The sequence below is a fragment of the Ixodes scapularis genome, unplaced genomic scaffold (genome assembly GCF_016920785.2).
Source record: "Ixodes scapularis isolate PalLabHiFi unplaced genomic scaffold, ASM1692078v2 PGA_scaffold2__306_contigs__length_199485367, whole genome shotgun sequence".
NCBI lineage: Eukaryota > Metazoa > Arthropoda > Arachnida > Ixodida > Ixodidae > Ixodes > Ixodes scapularis.
The window spans coordinates 97,411,200-97,432,370 of NW_024609857.1; the positions used below are offsets into that span (position 1 = coordinate 97,411,200).

Consider the following 21,171-nt stretch of genomic DNA (forward strand, 5'->3'; position numbering starts at 1 on the left):
GCCGATTTCACAACTAAATTTCACGATACTCAACAGCATATACCGGAAAGAGTAAAGGCGGGTGATTACAAAAATATAAATTAGTGTTAAAAAAAAATGGAGTATATTTCTAAGGTACCGGCCTCGGTATCTCTAAGCACCAAATGCTTTCTTGCTGTAATATAGGCCAACGCGCTCTTTACAAGCGAGCCCACATGAGGTGTAGGTAGGCATTGCGCGTGCGCAGGAACCATGTTCGAGTGAAGTGTAGCCTCTGCGCATGCGCCCTGCCAATAGCAGAGTCACCGCAGCGACGTGACGCCATGGCCACGTGGTGGTGTATATATAGCCACTAGGGAGTTTTAGGGAACCGTTTTTGCACACCCGATACGGTACGATGAGCCCTCCAGTACGCACTGCGCATGCGCTACCAGACTAGACTCGCACATGCGCAGTTTGTACAGGTTGTGCAAAAACGGTTCCCTAAAACTCTCTACCTTCGGCCTGAGAACTGCAGGGAGGAGTTTGAGTTCGCTTCTGGCTCGAACTTCCTGTCTTCGATAACAGTGGGGCGTCTCGTCGAGCGTGCAGGCGCAGCCACATTGCGCGACGGAAGGCAAGGAGTGCGTGTTGGAGGCCGCCCGGCCTTTGAGAGAGACGCGGTTCTCACCTTGGCGGTTACTGTAGTCGTCTCAACCATCGTCGTCAGAGTCGAAAAAGCGTTTTGAAAACTGCTGTTGCCGCGCATTGGGCTAGCCTGCCAAGTTGATTTCGCTTCTCGGTCCAGCTGCGTCGTGCGTCTCGTCGTGGACTCACTTCCGCGTCGCGTGTCACCGCGTCTTTTGCTCCAGCTGCGTCTCCCGCAGCGCCGGGAAGAATTGTGTCCTAGCTCGGCGTGACTGTGACGTCTTTAATGAAAGCATTTCATGCTTTCGGTCCGGTGGCCGAAACGGGGCTGTGAATACTTCGATGTGTGGTTAAAGATTTGACTTGCACTGCTTTCCTGATTCAGTCTCTCTTTGTTTCTCTATTTCTCTCTCTATCTTTCTGTCTCCCTCTGTCTCTCTTTCTTTCTCTCTCTCTTCTCGTTCTCTCTTTTTCTACCTATCTGTGCTGAAATATACATATATATTTTTCTTGAGAGCGATAACGAATGGAATCTGACGCATACCCAGAAGAGCTCTATATATACAGAGGTGGAACGGCTGCGCCATCTGCGCCATTTTGCGCCAGACACATTTGTCTGCGCCATCCTGCACCATTTTGCGGAAACTGCGCCACAGCCAATACTTCGCGCCATTATGCTCCAAATCGCACAACGTGCGCCAAAATAGTTCTATTCTGTCTTGGTTTCGGTTTTTGTCGACTCAAATGACAACAATGAGCGCGTTTAGCTCGGTCGGCCTTGCAATTTTTTGCTCCGTTTATTTTCCCTGTGTATCCCGAGTCGGAAGCACGCGAAAAAACTTGGGGGTCGGATTCCAGCGCTACACCACCTGCGACTGGATTGTTATTCTTCAACCATAAGTGGTTAAGCAAGTCGGCCGAGGTGAGGTCGAGTCGTTCAGCGTCAGATCGCCTGAGGGTCTGCAGCCCTAACGATGAAGCACTAAAAGATTCCTTTTTGTGCTTCACCGTTAGAAGTTAGAACCACATTCCTGCAAGATAAATCCTGATTTGATTGAACTGAAACGCTGTCCGATCCGAATCATTGCCGGCCAGGAGCTCTCACGCGAGCGGTAGATCTCCTCGGCGTACTTTATTTAATCTTGCTCTGGCTCATCGCTTCGAGTATGATAACTCCGTTAACCGTAGTATGATGCTTCGATATTGAGTTGTACAACAGGATAGACTCAAAATTGGTTGCCCTGTTCCTCCGCGCAACTGCACGTCCGTTGCTTCCGCACGTCACGTAGATCGCACATATAATTACTATGTCGAGCAGGTGTGGGTCGTGCTATAAACAGTGCTGGTTTGCATTTTGAGCAGCTGAAAGCCACCCAGAAAATATCAAGGATACTATCTTCGGAAACATATGGTACTTGCTTTTTGGTTTTCACTAAGGCCACGTTTTTGCACCTGTTACTCTGTTATCCCATCTACATAAATTCCTAACCACTCATGCTCATCTTTGCTGCTAAGCACAATTGAAACTGCTCCCGTGCTTGTCTAAGACACAAGCTGAAGTGCAATGAAAACTGATCTGAGCTGCTCCTAGCCTGCTCCAGAATGTAGTTTTAGCTGCTCCCAGCATGCTCCAAAACAGCAGTTTCAGCTGCTCCCGTGGCTGCACCCAAGTACATTTCATGAGTTCCACCCCTGATATACTTTATTTTCTCAGATGAGCAAGAGTTTCTCTCTCCAGCGTTGACATAGCGCTGGAGACACCGCAGCAACACGTTTATTATTGGCGGTCGTATCTGTGAGGGCCTGATAGAATCCCCAGAAAGGGGTGTTGTTACCCAACAGAAATTCTCGAGTCCGCAGAATCGCATCTATACTACTGCTAACCAGTTTGACTGACAGGGCAAACAAAATTAGAAACGGCGTACATCAGAAGTTGAGCATCTATGCTTGTGAGTGTTGTAAGAAAGAAAGAGTAGAAAAAGCGAGAACTGGAACGGTATAATTGGTACCGAGTGCAGTCAGAGCTAAAACCTGCCCGTGCACTTCCTTGTCTGGGAAACTCCCCATCGACTCGAGGAACAATCGAAACGACAGTATACGATACGTTTAGAGTTCCTGTATAGACAGGAACTCTGGATACGTCCTGCTTCTGTCGCCGCAGGATATGATCCTCGAACTTGTTCCTGCAGAGCGACGTCGCCCGTAATCAGCTGCGTGCAAGACGAGTTAGTCGGGATTAGGGTCGGTCGTGGTTGGCAGTTGTACTCCAGCGTTGCCGAAAGCTCGCACGAGACGGCCGACACGCTTGAAACGTTGCTACTGGACAGTGAAGAAGTCGAGGCCTTGCAATTCGGCCGAGAATGGAGGACTTGCGGCGTCATCTGTCGCGGCAACCTATAGCTATTATTAATAGAATCGAAACGCTCTCTGTCCGTATACGCTCACGAGCAAGGCGTTTTCGTACAGTTATCAGAATAGGAAGGTTCGCTTTTCAGACTATTTGGTTTAGGAACAAAAAGTTGGGACGCAAGCTATTGCTGGTGATGGTTGAACATGTTGTAAAACAAAACACCAACCCTAATTTAAAAAAAAAAAAAAAAAACGAAGGTCGACACAAGTTACAACACAATCACACACACAACTGCAACTGTGTTTGAGACTTTGTGTTTTCGATTTCTCGTCGCTCTGTAGCCTCTCCTCCTACGATCAGAAATGAAAAAGCCTCGTCTACAGCAAAAACTTACTGACGGGACAGAAGTGCAAAGCGTCTCTTTGGGACGCCCTCCTCCCCGCCCTCTCTGCCTTCCTTCGAGACTCCACAAAGTGTCATCGAAGGTATAAGCTCGTGTGGCGGGACGATTCAAAAAGACCTGCATGCCGTTCTTTACCTGCAAAAAGCGAAAGTGTGCGAGCGAGCTGGTTAAGAAACCTCATAATCTAGACCATCTGAGACACGGAGGAAATAAAACAACGGACAAAATTCTCTCGTCCGTTATTTTATTTCCTCCGTGTCTCTGGGTTTAGATTACGATGTTCTTATCGTGTCGGATTGGGAATTTTCAGGGACATCTGAGAACCGCGTGATAAGATCTTAAGGCGTATGACCAGTATGACTTTTGTTTCCCCCCAAATGTATACAGTATAGTTATGTTAAATTAACCTGAGACTGGGGTAGAAGAGAAACATAAAAAGGGACAGATAATGCACTAGACGACGTATGTGCCTTTTACATCTTGATGTTGCTTTTATACTCTGAGATTAATTCGACGTGGTTAATATTCACCAGCTCGCCCGCACTCTTAGTATATGTATGCAGTACCTTGGGTAAATGAACCCGATCCCCATGGCCTCCGCGACAGCGTGACCTGGAAAAAAAAGTCAAACCAAGTAGCACATTTCATAGCTGATGCAGACGCACAGTGGGAGACTGTTTACGCATGTACGCGTACGACGACGCATCCCCTGACGGAGCGCGATTAGGCCGAGTCAACATTGAATAGCCGTCGTGCAACTCGTGCCTGAATTCAGGATTTCTCTTCAAGGACACGGGCGTCGAGCGAAATATCGCCTCGTTGTACATGTTTCGCGGGTTGGCGTGTCTTTTTCGCCGAGCGCACTCGCGGTCATGCTTGGCTGATGAGGGGCCGGGCGGAAAGCACTTTTTCTTTCTTCTGCGTCGGCTCTACGTTAGGTCTCCAAAGTGATTGTAGTAATTTTTGAACATGAAGTTCTGCGCATCCGAGCCTCTCTTCTCATTATTGTTTCGTTTTGGTAGATGGCGAGCAAGTGGACGCCACGATCCATTCCATCCAATCCAACAATGAACATATAACGTACGTTATACGTCGTAAGGTATAACGTAACGACGGGCGGAACACGTCCCGTCGGCCGCTGCGCCCCTTTCCGAAGGTCACTTGACACTGACACGGCATTGCACCAGCTTATTCGCGACTCCAACTAACTCTCGCTTTGTCGGAGGTGCGTGCTGCTGCTGAGCCTGTCTAGTGTGCTGGCGTCACTGAGCGACACAAGTTATGTCTGGTACTACGAGGAAGCTAGGATGTTAGGAGAGCGTCACCTCTTTATCCTGAAAACAAAAACGGTGTTGAGCGTAAAGGCCCATACGCACATTCGCGTTTGAGCGCGGTGCGTTCCGTAGCGGCAAGCGGACGCGTTGCTTTGCGAAGACCGCTTGCGCCAAACTTGTACGCACAGTTGCGTTGACTCGCAGTCAGCCGCAGTCAAGAGCCAATAAGAGCGCGCTATCGTCGCTAGTGGCTCACCAATAGTAAGCGAAATCCAAGGCAACATGGCGGCGCACAGCGGAATCCCGGAGAAAAGCTCACCGGAGAAAAGCTCACCGGAGAAAAGCTCACCGGAGAAAAGCTCACCGGAGAAAAGCTCACCGGAGAAAAGCTCACCGCGAAACCGGCGGATGCGGAGAAAAGCTCACCGATTTTTTCTTCTTTTTAGTTTTTATACGGAGGCTGTTGGATAATACGTTACATATATACATTTATTTTCATTAAAATTTCTCAGCTTTGTAATAACGAAACAGTCAATTTTTGTAGTATTGGTAAGCTTATTGGGTATATTGCTCCCAAATTAATAATTGCGGGCGAACGTTTTCTGCGGCTTATTCTCTAGGGCAACGAAAGCCTAACTGAAAACTTTATGAACTTGACGAAGAGGAAAAAGTTCCAAAATTTAATAATGTCTGCCTGAAACCTAAAAATAAAAACTGTGAATGCCGGAAATCCCGAAAGTGCATGCCCAACAATGCGGTGCCTTAAATTCTCTTTGAAGCTTTTGTTAACCTTTGAAAAAAGGATAAAACAGACAGTACGATGACGAAATTAATCCCCGGAGAAAAGGAACAAGGGGGACAAAGGACAAACATAAATCTCCGAACAACAGCTAGGTGACTGGTGGGCGACCGAAAAAATCCGCCTGGTCCGGGTATCGAACCCGGGACCAGGCGGATTTTTTCGGTCGCTCACCAGTTCAGCTGGCTTGCACCTTTGCATTTAATTGCAGTATAATAAGACAGTAGGATATAGAGGCTTCTTTCTTCCACGGACATCCACGTTTACTAGTAAATATGCCCAATAAACTTCAAGAATATTACAAAAAAAGAGAAGATATTTTTAATGAAGTGACGAATGCGAATTGTGCTAAATTGCCACGTTTGACGCCGAATCGGTTAAGTTAAGTTTAAAAAATCGGTGAGCTTTTCTCCGCATCTGCCGGTTTTGCGGTGAGCTTATCTCCGGTGAGCTTTTCTCCGGTGAGCTTTTCTCCGGTGAGCTTTTCTCCGCCGCCCGCACAGCGACAGCGTCGAAGTGTGCGATCTTGGGACAATCTCGCCGGCTTCCCCGATGTTTTGTCAGGCTTGAACCATCGCAGCCTTGGAAAATACAGTCCCCAGTGCCCACCGCTCCCTAAAACGAAAAAGCAAGCACTGCGACCGGCGAACCGGATACGTCTCGCCGAGTCGGCCGGGTGGGGCGAGCGAACACGTCACCCCCACTCCTCTTTCGGCTTCTGATTGGTCGAACGCACCCGAACGCACCGCAACGCTTCGGAAAGTTGAAGTGTGCGTATTTTTTTTTTTTTTTTTTTTAGGGCAACGGCGTGACGCATAGGATTTTATATTGCATCCAGTGTTTGACTGTTTGTCTATCTTGATAACAATGTCAGAGTGTTTCATTTGCTAAAAAGATTATACCTTTCTGGAAAGACTATTATGGTTAAATGACGTATTTTATTTGTGATCGTAGCGTTAACGGGGGCATAAATTGCCGTGATCTGTATTTTTAAGACTAGTATTAAAATTCAGATAACTTAATACGCATTTTTTTAATATTTAATATAATTTGTTGCTTATTATCTAATTTCAAACGCTCGAACAAGTATAACAATCAAAGGTGTGCTAATTATCATCACTGGTGCCAACTGCAGCATCTTTAATGACCAAGTTATAAAACAATAGTCTCAAACCAATCAAAACATTCTCGCTAATGTGAGAAATTCCTGTAAAATTACATTATTTGTGGGTAAAGCGTATTTTGCTTTGAATGTTGCGACGTTTGACACTCGGCAAGAGTTTCAGAGTCGCTGCCAATATCCTTCCAGACCTAATGCCTTAAAATAATTTAAAAAAAAACATATTTTTTATTATAAATTTTTTGATAGCATTTAGTTGCTTTCATTTTTATGCTCCGTCGTTTTGCCAATCTTAGCCTTTCCAGTTCTAAGGAACGCGTACCTGCTTACACGTCTGCTCACTGCAGCACGTTGCGTTGTCGTTGCAAGCCGGTGAAACAGTTGTGAGTTTTAGTACTGCGTATACGAGCAAATGCAAGCGCTGTGTACGTGTTTGCGTTAGCTCTGCGTATTCTACACTGCGCGTGCGCGGAGCTCACAATTTTGGTCTTGGATTGGCGCGTGGCGATGAGGCACACGCACAACGTGGGGCACGCAACTCTAACGCAAACGCACAGCGCTTGCGTTTGCTTCTATGCGCAATACTAAAGCTCTCTAGTAAAGTACAATCCCATACCGGCTGCAGCACTACGCTGGGACAGTGAAGAGCGTTGTTTGCGTTCGGAAATGACGATTCGCGAGCCTTGATCGCGCGTAGCTCCGCCGCGCCCGCTACACGGGAGAATCGGGGGACCCTCACTAGAGCGCTTCCCTTTTCCGCCGCGGGAGGGCGAGCTACTAGCTGGTGACGTAGATTCCTGCGCAGTCCGTTATTATAAGGCGAAACGGCGAGCACCACCGACGGATGGATGGATGGATACGGCTGAACCAGGCACGTAGCCAGAATTTTGTTTGGGTAAGGGGGGGGGGGGGGGGGGGGGGTGGCGGCGGCAAGGGACAGGGGGCGGGGGCAGAGGAGGTCCCAGCAAAGTGGAAGATTTCGGGGGAGGCCGGGCCACATGCCCCCACCCCCCTTGCTACGTGCTGGGCTGAACCCTTCAAAGGCTGGTTCACACAGACTCGTTTTCTTACGTTACCGTTACGTTACGAAAGCTTATGTTCAAGTCACGGGGAGATCTGTGCTTCGTATTAAGTGTGGCTACCAATACAAGGAGGTAGCTTGGCACGCGGCATTCGGGGCACGAATGTTTCGGTGACGACGAGCTAGGACGGTGAGTTACCGTGGCAACCAAGGTCACAAGGCTCGTTGTAACGTAACGTAAGGAGTTGATTGAGCTCGGTTCAACTTTTAAAACTGGCTCACACAGCACCGTTTTTTTTACGTTACGTCTAATACCCAATTCACACAGCAGCCTAAAGGTACCTTTAGCTTAGGGCCTTTAGCCTAAGGTACCTTCAGTTAACGGCGTTCTTGATCACACGATGAATACACGGAGCACTTTAAGTTGATGTCGATTGCATTCCTGATAAACCGCGAGATGAGCGCGTGATAAGCAATTATTCCTCTAAATCGGTTGAACACGGAATTTTTGATTATTGTGTGTGAAATATCCCATTTGAACCCTAAATATTAATTGTCTTCGCTTTTGCGGCACTTTATTTTTTTTTTTTTCTCTAAGTCTAAGGGCACACCTAAATGAGTCTTTCTTTAAACCGCCCGAGCCGTCTGGCCACACTGGCCCTATATATAAGTCATCTGCGTTTATGAGTTTCCATTGCGAGGTGGGCGGCCTTTCTCTGTTTTGCAGCTCCATTTTTCCGGAGAGTTCTCTCACTGAAGTAGCTAAATTGTGCCGGGCAAAAATGAACCACATCGGAGTTTCACGGTTACGCCCGCCACGCCATCGCAAGGGATGGACGACGACGAGGACAAAATGTCCTGAGCGGGAGAGTCGGGCGACTCGTCTACAACCTCGAAAAAGAGCTCGCAGTGGTCCACCGCGTTCGGGTTCGTAGACCGCGTTCGGGTTCGTAGCAGATATTGTTTTCCACGTGCCGCCTGCTAGCTAGAGTATGCGTTCATCGTTAATGTGTTATTCCATCACATTTGCTGCGCGTTGTCTTCTCGCCAGAATTGCGGATTGAAGCTAACCAAAACACACTGGGATTCCATTTCCCGTGTATTTTGTCAATAAGGGCAACGTGGGCGTTGTTTTTACATGCGCTACTGGAAGCTCGTTACATGGCACGTCAGAGCCCCCCCCCCCCCCCCTAGATTTCACCAGGGGGGGCACGAGCCCCGATAGCCCCCCATAGTCTACACCTACGATCATCGAAGTTAGCGGCGAGCGATCGACACAAAAGACGGTTCGCCTCGGGAATGACAGCGAGTGTAGCAGCGGACGGCGACTGGTTTTGCTCACTTCCGCGTATCCCCCAAAGTACGTCACACATCAGTTCCGTTAACCACCACAGGCGGCTGTAGATCGGCAAATATTTCGTTTTCTTCTTTGCGATTACGCGCAGGAATAGCAGTTTTTCGGAACAAGGGGACGCGTTTTTGGTCACTTGTGATCGGATAAACAATAAAAAAGTACTAATTGACAATTCTTTGAACACTAAAATTGTTGCACTACCCCTCTAAGAGTTCATGTTCCAAACTTCGTATAGCAGCAACGGTGAAAAAAAAAAAAGAAGCAATAGTGCAGCGCGAGAGAGGAGGAGGAGACAAGGGGGTTTATAGGCTCCTTGCACTGACGTCATATCGCATACTTTTGAACATCAAGTAAAAGGAGGAGAGGGAAGCTGCTTTTGTAAGAATTTTGAGTGACAGGTTAATCTTCTCTAATCTTCTGGCAGGAGAATAGCGACGCCTGTGCAAATCCGGGAGGTACAAAGGAGGATCCTGATAAGAGGGGAGCTCCTTCTTCCCCTTTTCTCTGGAGGTCATCGGAAATGACGTCAAGTGCGAGCCACGTATAGGCTCCTTGCACTGACGTCATATCGCATACTTTTGAACACCAAGTAAAAGGAGGAAAGGGAAGCTGCTTTTGTAAGAATTTTGAGTGACAGGTTAATCTTCTATAATCTTCTGGGAGAATAGCGACGCCTGTGCAAACCCGGGAGGCACAAAGGAGGATCCTGATAAGAGGGGAGCTCCTTCTTCCCCTTTTCTCTGGAGGTCATCGGAAATGACGTCATGTGCAAGCCACGTTTGTCGCCCCGATTTCCGGCTTGCCATGGCTTGCATGATAAAGTGACTAAAGCCTCTTGCAGCGAACGCTAGCCGCCGCAGCATTGCGCATTGCTTCGTGTGATTCCTGCTAATTTCGTGTTTCGCAGTGTGACGCGCGTTGTTGGCGTGCGTTGGATCACATATAGAATTGCCAACTGGACAGTCTGGACCGATTCCGGGACATATAGCTGTCCCGACAGGGACAATGCGGGCCTCGGGACGCTTCATGAAAAATCGGGAGTCCCGCCAAATCCGGGACGGTTGGCAACCCTAATTTGTTGAGGAAACTGGCAAGACACGTGCCTAGAGCGGGTAGCTTTCAGTACTGCGCCGCCATTTGCTACAGATACTTCGTCTCACTTTTAGCATGGTTAAAGCGCGATCTGGTTGCTTTGGATGAAGCCTCGGCGGCTGCACGAGCGCTCGTGCAGTGAGTGCTCCAGTCAAGGTAGTCAAGGCTAGCCGCTCGTGCTTTGCACAGCCTTCGCAGTTAGTCCATGCTAAGGTGAGACGAAGCATAGGGCCGCTCGACATAGGGGCCTCGATCGTGCACTGGCGCATTTGACGCTACTTCTAAGACATGCGCAAACCGAGGGGCTTTGGCAAGACAAGCCTCGATCTGTGGTTCAGCCGATTACAATAGAGATTAATATTCTAACGTCACCACCCAGAATATGAGACGCGTACCCTGGTGGTGGTGGCATGTATCTGGCACTTTCAATTGTTTTAAGGCGTTCCAATGTTGCTACTCTGCTGATAATACCCCAGAATCTACTGATTTTTCTCCTTTTTGCCTACTATGTGGTCCAAAACTACTACTATTTGCTCCAAAGAGCGCCCTCGAGTAATTTCGGCGCACTTCGGCGGGTCATTTCGCGTGCGTGCGTGCGTGTGTGTGTGTGTGTGTGTAGGCGTTGTAAAAGGAAATGAGGGGGGAAGGTGAGAACTAATAGTGTACGCGCACTGGTGACAACACAATGCAGGGGATAAATTAAGTGGATTGGTGTACAAAATGGGAAAGGGGAAGAGGCTTGTCAAAGCTAGAGTCACTACAGAACGACGGCACGGCCGGCCATCTGAGAGGGCGCACCTCGCTTCGCGCCTTTCATGCCGTGCCGTATGCATCGCGGTTTGAGCGATTTTAATTGGCCGAGGCTACATCCACGCGCGGGGACGTAGCCAAGTCGGGAGGAGATAAGGCTCCATCCACGCAAAAGGTCACGTGACTTATAATTTAAGGACATAATTTGTTTTTATTTACATTATGCTTTCTTACAAGTAAATATAGGATCTAAAAATAAAGAGGTTACATTTTATTGTTTTTTTAAAGTTAATATATCACGTGACCTTACAAATTCTTGGACAATTTATCAATGTTTCACTGTTTTCTAACACTGATAGGAAATATCATCCGTCATAAAAATAGTATCCGTAGATGTCTTTATATTTATGTTGTCCAGGAGTCACACACACGTGTGGGCAGCGTGCGTGCCATCCGTGCGTGTGGGCGTGCAGCCTGCAGCCATGTGGTGTGGGCTTGGTTGGCTTGGCGCGGCTGCGACCTCTGGGGCCTTCGCGCATGTGCACATCGCTGCTGAGGCGAGGCGGCGAGGCTTCGCCGTGTATGTGATTGGCTTAATTCGTTTAAGGCGTTGTAGTGTGAGCCTATGTGCATCGAAGGGGACAAGTGCGAGCACACGCTTCGTATGTTCTGGACTTGCGCGCACGCTCGCTATCTCACAAAGATTGTGCGAGAAGGGAAAGCATGCACTAGACTCAGTAATAACAAACCTATTGAGAGCATTCAATCGAGAAAACTGGGTGAAAGATTCCAGAAACAGTTTATTTCATGACAAATAAAACAGTAGTCGATGCACAGATGCCCCTCGTCCACGAGATCACCGATGAACACGAAGCCCTTCTTGCGGCAGAACTCCTGCAGGAGCCAGTTCACTTCTCTGTGCCGATCATTCTACGCCTGGATCACTGCACTCTGCCTACGCTGACACTCCAACGAAAAGAACCTGTTCTCTCAACTCGGAAGAAAAAGCGATCTGCGTCGTCGGATTGCGTTCCAAGATCTGAGCGGCCAGCCGACAGTACTTGTCAACGTACGCGCAGGCACAAACGCTGGTGTTGTTTTTGCCAAAATCGAGCAGGGCGTCAGACACTTTGAGAAGCAAAGCCTTGATCCTAATGTTACTAAACACCCGCACTTCGACAGCCACCCGGTTATTCGATGTGAAATACTGGGACAAGTATTTCACCATCGAATCCCCGGCAACCAAAACTGGAGGCATATCAGAAGCGCGACCGTCTGAATACACAAAGTTTTCTTGACAAAGAAAATAAAACAAAACAAATAAAAACAACACTTCAGATAAACCCGCTTGGGGAAGACCAGGCAGGAACAGCAGTCCGCGCACGGCAGGAACGCAAGGAGCAGTGGCCACCGAGCACAAGGCAAAACAATGGGAGACAAGACCGTAGGTTGATTGCTGCGTGGACGGAGAGAAGACGGAAAAAGAACTGCTTCCGTCCACGCAAAAAAGTGACGTGGGCGCCGGAAGTGACGTAGTGCGTGGATGGAGCCTTATCTCCTCCCGACATGGCTAGATCCCCGCGCGTGGATGTAGACACTCCCATTTTAATTTGCTTATAACTTCCAAAATAACTCGAAGTTTGCCACCACGATTCTTTCTCCGTGTTATACGTTGGCTGAGGTCTATGTCAGCACAAGTTTTCGACCCGTCAAAAAATCATTGGGGGGCCCCTCCTTTTTACACCTCGGGATATGGGGACTTTGAAGAAAAATTCGGGCAACAAATTTTACACTCAAACAACAAGAAGTGTGAAACTAGCTAGATTGGCAGACCACTGAGTGATAAAAACTCAGCGATTTCTGGTTATCCTGTAGTTGTCGCGCTGCAGCTGGCTTCCGGATATTGCAGGAAGAGTCTCTTTTTCACTGCTCTCTTTTGTTTTTTGTGGCATTTTTCACATTTGCTGTGCAAATAATGAATGCAATAACCGTACAACACAAACAAGCTAATAGAAAAAAACAGACTACCGAAATTTAGTAATCTACTGATTTTTGCAGATTTTTCAAGCTGAAATCTACTACTATTTTCTGAGGAGCTGTGGCAACACTGAGGCGTTCAATCTGATTTCGGAAGTCGAGAGGTGTTTTTCCGTTCTTCAGCACTACACAGAAAGGAAAACGCTCCCCGTTCTGAGCAGGCTCTCTTCCGAGGAATATTCGGCGCCGCGCGGGCACCTACCGCCCATTGCCTCGGCGATGAGCGCTGTAAAGGCGTATTATCTTCCTGCTCACGTTTTACCTGCTGGTTGTTAATTCCGCCTTACATCGAAGGTTTGTTTATGGTTTGCCTTCTTGTTGGGAAGTTATCCTCCCCCGCGGCAGCAGCAGCGCGAAGATAAGCGGCTCTAATCTTGAGTCATCTGGACTCGAGCTGGTCCAATTGTTCGGCTTATCTGCGGCAGCGGCGGCTTCCAGTTCCGGTCGACTCCTTCCTGCCTGGCCGCGCGGTCATAGCGTAATTGGCGGCCGCCGGCGGGCAGCCCGACGACGACGACGACGAGCCGCTGTCGTTATCGGCCGCCTTGCCGTTCAGTCTCCGGCGTGTTTTTGTTCCTTAGCCGGACTCGCTTTTCTTTCGTGCGGCTCTTCGGATTGCCGAACCACGCTCGCTACCGCCGGCTACTACAGTTTCGCCTTACGGTAGCCCGCGGGGGATGCTGTGAGCCCGCGAAGCCGATCCGATGCATGTGAGTGTCACTTGACCTTTGGCAGAGAGGGGCGCAGGGATGTCTTGCATCGGTGCAACTGGAACTCGTTAAGTTTTTGAGGGAATGCCAGAAGAAACCGCTGCCCCCTCCCGCCCCCCCCCCCCCCCCCCCTTCCCCTTTTTTTTTTTTGTCTATTGATCCGCAATTTTATTCTAATTTAGTAGGTATTTAGCAGGAATGAGCTTTCATTCCTGCTTTGGAGGAATGTGTATAACCCTGGTCATATGTTATGTTCATAGCGCTGTGTTGACTGGGACAACTCATAACTTCTGCTGCGGTCCGTCGTACGGTGGAACGGAACGGTGTTTTCAGTGACGTAATTTCGTCCACCTTTTTGTTGCGAGCTGTCTGACGTGTGCCGAAGGCGAGCATTCGGAAGATATACATGAACCCCTCAAATGCGTAGAACACAGGTCTTACAGGTCTTGCCACGCTAATATCTCCTCAACTGGTCGTGATGCAATCCTTTAAGTCTGTGAATTTGTTTGAAAAAACGAACTAACAACAAGATGGCGTGTAGATGTCTGAAAACGCCCTATAGTGCTGTGGCACTCTTTTGAGTAGAACCGTAAGAAGATATGAATTACAAAACTGAATTGAGTTACTGGTAGTCAATTACATTTTTCGTCGTGGTTGCTTTATTGATCCGTTGTTCTGTCTGCATAGAAACCATAGAAGTGTTTGGTTTGTTTTTACCTTTCCTTATGATGGTGAGCGACCCAGGCCAGGCCGCACACAGTTTTTCCTATGCTTGGAGAAAAGCAGTCTGAAGAAATGTGCTGCCACTTTTCTAGACATTGTGCAAACATGAATAGTTGATTACTGGCAAGTCGTTTACTTGGTTCTTGCATTATGATTACATGGCAGCTTTGATTCTGCCAAGTTTAACTCGATACTGTGTTAGGTCTGCGTTCAGTCATCTAAGGAGGGTGCATTGTCATTCACTGTTGTAGTCAAAAATCATGCCTGCAAGTAACATTCCAATGGAACAGCTTAGATCAGGGGTCTCCAAACCCCGGCCCGCAGGCCAAGTCCGGCCCGCGGAGGTCTTCCGACCGGCCCATGGCTGGCTGCAGTCCTCCCAATGGAGCCCGACCCACTTCCCGCTTCCAGCACGCCCGCTGCTACTGGCGAAAAAATAAATGCGTGTAAAACGGCGCCGCGGCGCGCACCAACCATGTAAACGAAGTTACCAGAAAAAGAAAAACGAGAGAGAACTGCCTACTGTAAGGAGTGTCCTCTGGTCATATTAGTAATTGGACATTGTCATTAGCAGAATCCACACTTCTAGTCCTCTGTTCCATATCTGGGTAACTAAGTACGTTAAGATTAATTTACGTCCCTATGTATACTGTGCTTGGTGTACTGTGTCGTTGCTATTAAATATTGTCAGCATAACTTCTATCGCTCTCACTGGTCTTCTGCCCTGTGTGAACGTGCCAAAGTTCCTATGCGCTGTGGTTCATGCTGGTATGTTTTCTGGGCTCAGATTATTGCATGATGTCATAAGCAGCTAAATTATTAAATTTCATAACAAAGTGAATGCATTCATCCAACTTAGAATTTTTTTGTTTTATGTTTACTCTCACTTTAAATATTGTATATTTAAATGCTTAGATATCTTAAGATTATTTATTTAAATTCTCCTCATTTACATCTGCCCATTTATATTTCCGGCCCTCGAGACAGAGACAGAGCCTCAATCCGGCCCCTATGCCAAAAAGTTTGGAGACCCCTGGCTTAGATAATAAAATATAGTGCAGCATGCCTCCTTTAGGGACTGGGAGCCTTGATTGTGCCTTGTGACAGCTAATAAAGTTCTCTCTGGCTGGCTTGTCTGCTTTTGGCAGACATGACAGACAGCACATAGATGTGTCACCGTTCAAATGCTCCATCAGCTTAGTGAGCACCTAGCTTTTCTGCTGTGCCGGGCAGTGGGCAAATAACTGCATGAAATTTAGTGTTGATAATTTTTATATATATTTTTTATTGATGTAACAATTAAAATCTCAAGACGAAAAGACACTGACATGTCTGCTAATATACTGCATTTCTTCATTTGGTTTGTTTAGGAGAAAATTGCATTGCTCCTCTGTTTTGTTTAACACCTCACTGTGCACGGCATTCATCTCAGCACTTGGCATCTCTTATAATTAAGCAAAGAACGACGTTCCACAAAATGACTGATCATTTCTAATATTTGCGTCTTTATTTTTAATAAAATTTTAGCTTGCTGTAATTTTGTAAGCCTGCTGGAATATTTTTTTACCTGTGACTACGAACAAATCTTGTGCTGTATCATATTGCTGACATGGATGCTCCAGAACACACAATGAGTGTTGCGTAAAGTGAGAGAGTACTTTGTTTTTCAAGCACCACCTGGGTAACCTAAACATTCTTAAAATTTTTGAGGCAAGAATGAATTGGAACAAAGTATAGCATTTAAAAGAAGACAACAAGGTGCTGTCACATCTTTCACAGAATAATAGGCTGCATTAACAGTTTTTGTTATATTTAAATCCAAAGCAATTAAGTCAGACCGAAAAGACGAAAGTTGAGCAGGCAATTTCTTACATTTAAAATTGCCAGTTATAATTTATAGTGTTTAAAATCTCTCTTGGGCAGAGCTGGTAGTTCAGAGAAGTTGTGCAATTCAAACTTGCAAGAATATCTCTACAATAATTGCAAGACTGGCAGTTTAGTGAAAGCTCCTTTAATAAATATATCTGTTCTCTAATTTAGACTTTGTTTTGATACCATGATGTTGGTTACTGTGTAACGTGGTCAGACATTGTTTAATGCAGTGTTCACATACATTAGATTTCATACCTTATTGGTTATGTGACGGGGAGGCTATTATAGAAACGGAATCGTGACATGCTGGAAGTTGCATGTTGACAAAGGTTGATCTTGAGTGCTATTTTTGGTCTTACTACTAGAAATAACTCTCTTCCACTCTTGTAAGATAAAGAAACATTCTACTTACTTATAAGGACAGATTTATATCATGATTATGTGTTCATTTCATTTATTTTTTCAATGGCAAGAACCAGTCTGTCTCTTTTATAGATATGTACCATATTCGCATTTCTTCATTAGCTGCAGGCTCCAGAATCAGTTATAACTAAGGTTGCCTACTAGGTGTACAACACACTTGCACCGAGGTTGCCCAGGGTTAATGCCCCGTGCTTCGTGTTCTCGTATGTGTAGCGTGTTGGCTACAAATTAATTTGCCTTTTTGTAGCAGTGGAGGGATTAAAGCGGCAGTAAAGTGGTTTCTGGGATTATTTATCTATGGTCATACCTCAATCTATGGGCTCTAATCATTCTAAAAGAAAAAGACCAAGGTTAGATTGATACGCGTGCGATTTCTCTACTAAAACGGGATTGAAGATCGTGACAGGCCTGTTTTTCTACAATTTGGCGCAGAAACCAGAAGGTGCCGTCGGGCATGAGCGAATCGAGAGCGATTGCGTTCCACGCGGCAAAGGGCGCCGACCAACGACGGGCTGATTTTTGAATGTGTGGGATTTGCGCGTGTAGGAAGCGATCCCTTACAGTTGACTGTCCCACTTCCGATGGCACCCTCTACTTTTTGCACCGAATCGCAGAAAAACGGGCATGTCACCATCTTTGATTTTGTTTTAATAGAGAAATTGGTTGCGTGTTGATCTAATCTTTGTTTCTTTTAGAGTGCTTTATGCATGTAGATTGAGTAATGACAGTGAATAGACGGTCTCAGAAACCACTTTACTGCTCCTTTAAGCAGTTAGATGAGTATCGTTATGCCGAGGTGAAGAGGAAACAAATCCACTTATTGTTGCACAATGAGGTTGAATAATGCTTGCATTATTGAAGCCCATCCTCAATGGCGTAGATAGGGAGACCAAACAAGTTTATCAAATCAGTATGTTATAACCGAGTGTCTTCTGCAACCAGATCTATTGTAACGAGGTTCAACTGTACTACGTCGCCCACAGGACGATTGACCAAAATTGACGGCGCAGTGCAAGTTTGTGAGTAAAAGTTGCGTGAAAGCGTATTTTCTCGAAACAGTGACTTTTTTTATTGGTTCTTTCTTGTATTTGCGATTGAGTTGGTTGTCGCATTTTTGTTGGCGACGCTGACCTTCGTTGGTGATGCAGTTTACATCGGCGATTGAATCGGTTGACACACCATCGCCGCCAGCGTCACAACGTCCACATCAACATTTGCATCCCTTGCCGCGTCTTCGGCAACAGCAGTTTACTTTGTCGGCAGCGGTAGGCTTTGACACCTGATTCCGTGGAAAGCAAATATACCAGGAACTACTTGTTGCATCAAGACGCGGCAACAACCAGAAACGTTCGGAATGTTTAGTCTGCCGTAACTGCTTGAGCCTAATCTTGTTTTTTTTTTGTTAAGTGTTTTCTCCTCCCCCGTCATTTCGTAGCGATTACCTAGTTGCTTGAACAACGATATCACTTGGGACAGAAAAAAAAAGGAAATATGGAAGAAGAGAGTACCCAAATCCCAGAATCGTTCATACGCCTCGCCCAAATAGTCTCATAAAAAATAGTTTTGTTTGTATGCTCGTTGCTAGGTTCTTCTTAAAGGGATACCACAACGAAATTTCGGCGCTTATTTTATGGTTTATATGTGTTCAAAGGAGCAGTATCACATCGAACACACCAATATCTTGTTAAAATAATCACGAAAAGGAATTTTAAGACGAATTAAACGATTAGCAAAGAGCACATGGTGGATGTCGCTAACGCCTCGTTTGTAATGCCCGTCTAGGAACCTTGACAGCTGGCGACGGTGAGTGTCTCGCCTCTGGCCACGACGAGAAAAGAGGGGAAGGAGGAACTCCCGTCTTCCCAAGAATTCCCTTTGTGTGTTCCAGAAGTAGCTATTGTCCGCCTACAAGATTATAAAAAGATTAACCTGTCACTCACAATTTGTACAAAAGCAGCCGCTTCGGTGGCTGGAATGACGAAGCCATCCTCTCGAAGTCAGCCTCGCCGTAGTTTTGCTCGTCCCGAGACGACCTACGTCACGATTGCGTCAGATGTCACGTGCTCTAAGCTGGGCCTTCTCCGAGCGCTTGCTAGAGTGGGCCGTTTATAACAAAAAATACAGCTACCAGGCTCAAAATACAAATGTGCGATTGTCATTTACGGATATTGTGGATCATATTCAACCTATTTTTGAACACGACTGATATATTTCAAATTTCGTTGAAGTATCCCTTTAATGCGTGGGCGCTTGTAATGGGTGTTGGTGCACACACACATTCTTCTGCACAGTGACGCCAGAAGTATATCTTGAGGTGGGTAAAGGGGGGGGGGGGGGGGGGTGCAGTATTTGTAGTAAATTTGCTTTGCAAATATTACAATCAAAGTTTTGTTCACTATCCTTGTGGGTTCTTTTCTTCCTTTCACTACGTCATGTGCAAGTGCCTGCCGCCCGGCATGATGTGATGAGTGCCAAGCTCGAGATGACTTCATTCATCTCGAGTTTGGTGCGCCCACATAACTGACTGTTGTTTATATAAATACATTTTTGTTGACAGCTGTATTTTTGCAGCAGAAAAGGAAACTTCATATTTTCTCTGAGGTCATCCATCACATTATTCCGCTTGCACAGTACTGCGCAGCAATAAAATTGCATCTAGAGAGCTGTGCAATGCGGTTGCTACAGTGTGCTGGGCTACTGGCCCGCGCCACTGTATCTCTCTTCAGGGCGGTCACCTAGAGTCACTGAACAGGAATAGTGACACAGTATTCAGTGGCACTAGCCCCGCTGGTAGCGGCACACTTAAACATGCCCAGCGGTCGCGCATTGTTCGAAATTGGCGCCGATAGATGGCGCAGCATTGGTGAAAGGGTCTATTGTGGTCTGTGTAGAAGATGAATAGTATCTCTCACATGGTGTTAAAATACTTTCTTCTCCTTTCGCAGATAAAGTCAAAGCTCCGGCCAGGCCCTGATGCCCAAGCGCTTGCCAAGTGATGCTCCTAAGAAGGTGCTCGAGGCTAGGATGTTATCAGCAGCTGCAACTGGCGACTCCAGGAGTTGTGGCAGGATGTCCGGCCTCTGTCGCAGCCACTTCTACAAGGTCCTGGCGGTCATTCTGGTGGCTTTCCTGCTCTTTGAGTACAGCTTTAACCTGCTGGCCTACCCTCAGAAGACAACCCGGGTTGTTCCCTCAAGCATCTCGTGGATGTTTGGGCCTTCGTCGGGTGCAGACTCGGACGTTTTCAATGCCAGCTTTGGCAACAGGACTCAGAGTAGTGAGGGGAGTGCTGGGAACGGGACAGGCAAGAGAAACTCCAGTGTGGTTGCAGTGTCTACCGCCAAGTCCTTGGAGCTCTGCCCTCTAGTTCCTCCCAATTTAGGTGAGTGAAAAATGCTTGCTTCATTCTTTTACCATGCAGGAAGTAACCAGCTGCACTATGCCTCGTCCGAAATTGTAGTTATTTAAGGGAAGACACTGGTCTTCAGGATGGATTGGTAATTTTTCATCTGATATTGATGAAATACTTATATCTAGTTTAATTTGTGTGAGCTGAGCCCTGTGGGGAACGAAACAAAGAGAATAAAGATGGCTGAGAAGTGGGTGATGTGCAAGCGCACGGAGCCACTTGGTACATGAGCACCGTGAGAATTGGTGGTCATTTCTGAGTCTCCATGTTTGTCACCCAACATGGGGTGCCAAACGTGGAGTGTTGGAAATGGCTACCGATTCTCATGGGGGTGCTGAAGCTCTGACTACCAGACCATCGGGGCCAACGAGAGACCGTAATGACTCGAATCTGTCCGGCCCAAATAAACGAGTGCTGCCATGGTATTGTCATCAAGGTTTCCTCCCCCTCTGCCGTTTATCTGCTTCCATTGCTCAGCACTTGAGGCACAAGGAAAACCTACATAGACTACCTTTTTGAAGGGCTTCAACCTGAGTTCCAGGAATGTAAAGTTTACATTCAGTCTGTGATGCCCGTATTCGTGCCCGCAACTCAGACGGGATAACAAGCGCCCCTTCTCCGGATTGGGGGGTTGGAGGGAGGGTGAGGTTGGTGGAAAGGGGGAATGTGCGGTGAAAGGGAAAGAGAATAAATATAATAATAATAATAATGCTTTATTTTTTCTTGGTGCCCACAAACAGCTATGAAGCCTTTTGTGTGGTGCACTGTCAGTTGGTGTTTACAGCAATTAACACTTTTTAAAATGTACAAAAACATGTGAAAGGACATGAATACAAGTTTGTGAGACAAATACGACTCCTACACAAACTTTGAGTCAGGTAAATTACACTATTGAAAGGCTGATATAAATTTAGCAAAACCAAGGAAAATATACAATTCTCAATTACCTATGTTATTAAAAGCAGACTGCATACAATATAACGGGGATAATTCACAAACTCTCTTGGCATAAAATGTTAAAAACTGGTGACTAGTCTAGTGGGCACATGAAAGTCTATACTCTCAAGTAAGCTCTCACTTTTAACATGGCTGACAATCAGTGATGGGCAAGCACACGGTACCAGTCAAGAGCTTGAGCACTGTGAAAATTGGTAGTCAGTTCTGACTTTCCAGAGGACATCTATTACCTTCTTTTTTTTCGTATCAATTATAATTTCTAAGAAAATCG

The 21,171-nt window shown here is 46.6% G+C and overlaps 1 protein-coding gene across 3 annotated transcripts in view; it reads left to right on the forward strand.

The window, feature by feature from the left end:
* LOC8030480 (beta-1,4-N-acetylgalactosaminyltransferase bre-4) overlaps positions 1–21,171 on the forward strand; it is a 201,977-nt gene that overhangs the window by 147,631 nt on the left and 33,175 nt on the right. For 2 of the 3 annotated variants that reach the window (XM_040504201.2, XM_040504202.2), the window contains one exon: positions 19,480–19,916. In XM_040504201.2, the coding sequence (XP_040360135.1) occupies positions 19,508–19,916 (409 nt within the window). In that variant the 5' untranslated portion in view covers positions 19,480–19,507. Of the gene's footprint in view, positions 1–13,220; positions 13,517–19,479; positions 19,917–21,171 lie in introns of those variants that run through there. The other variant, XM_029979152.4, reaches the window with a different exon arrangement.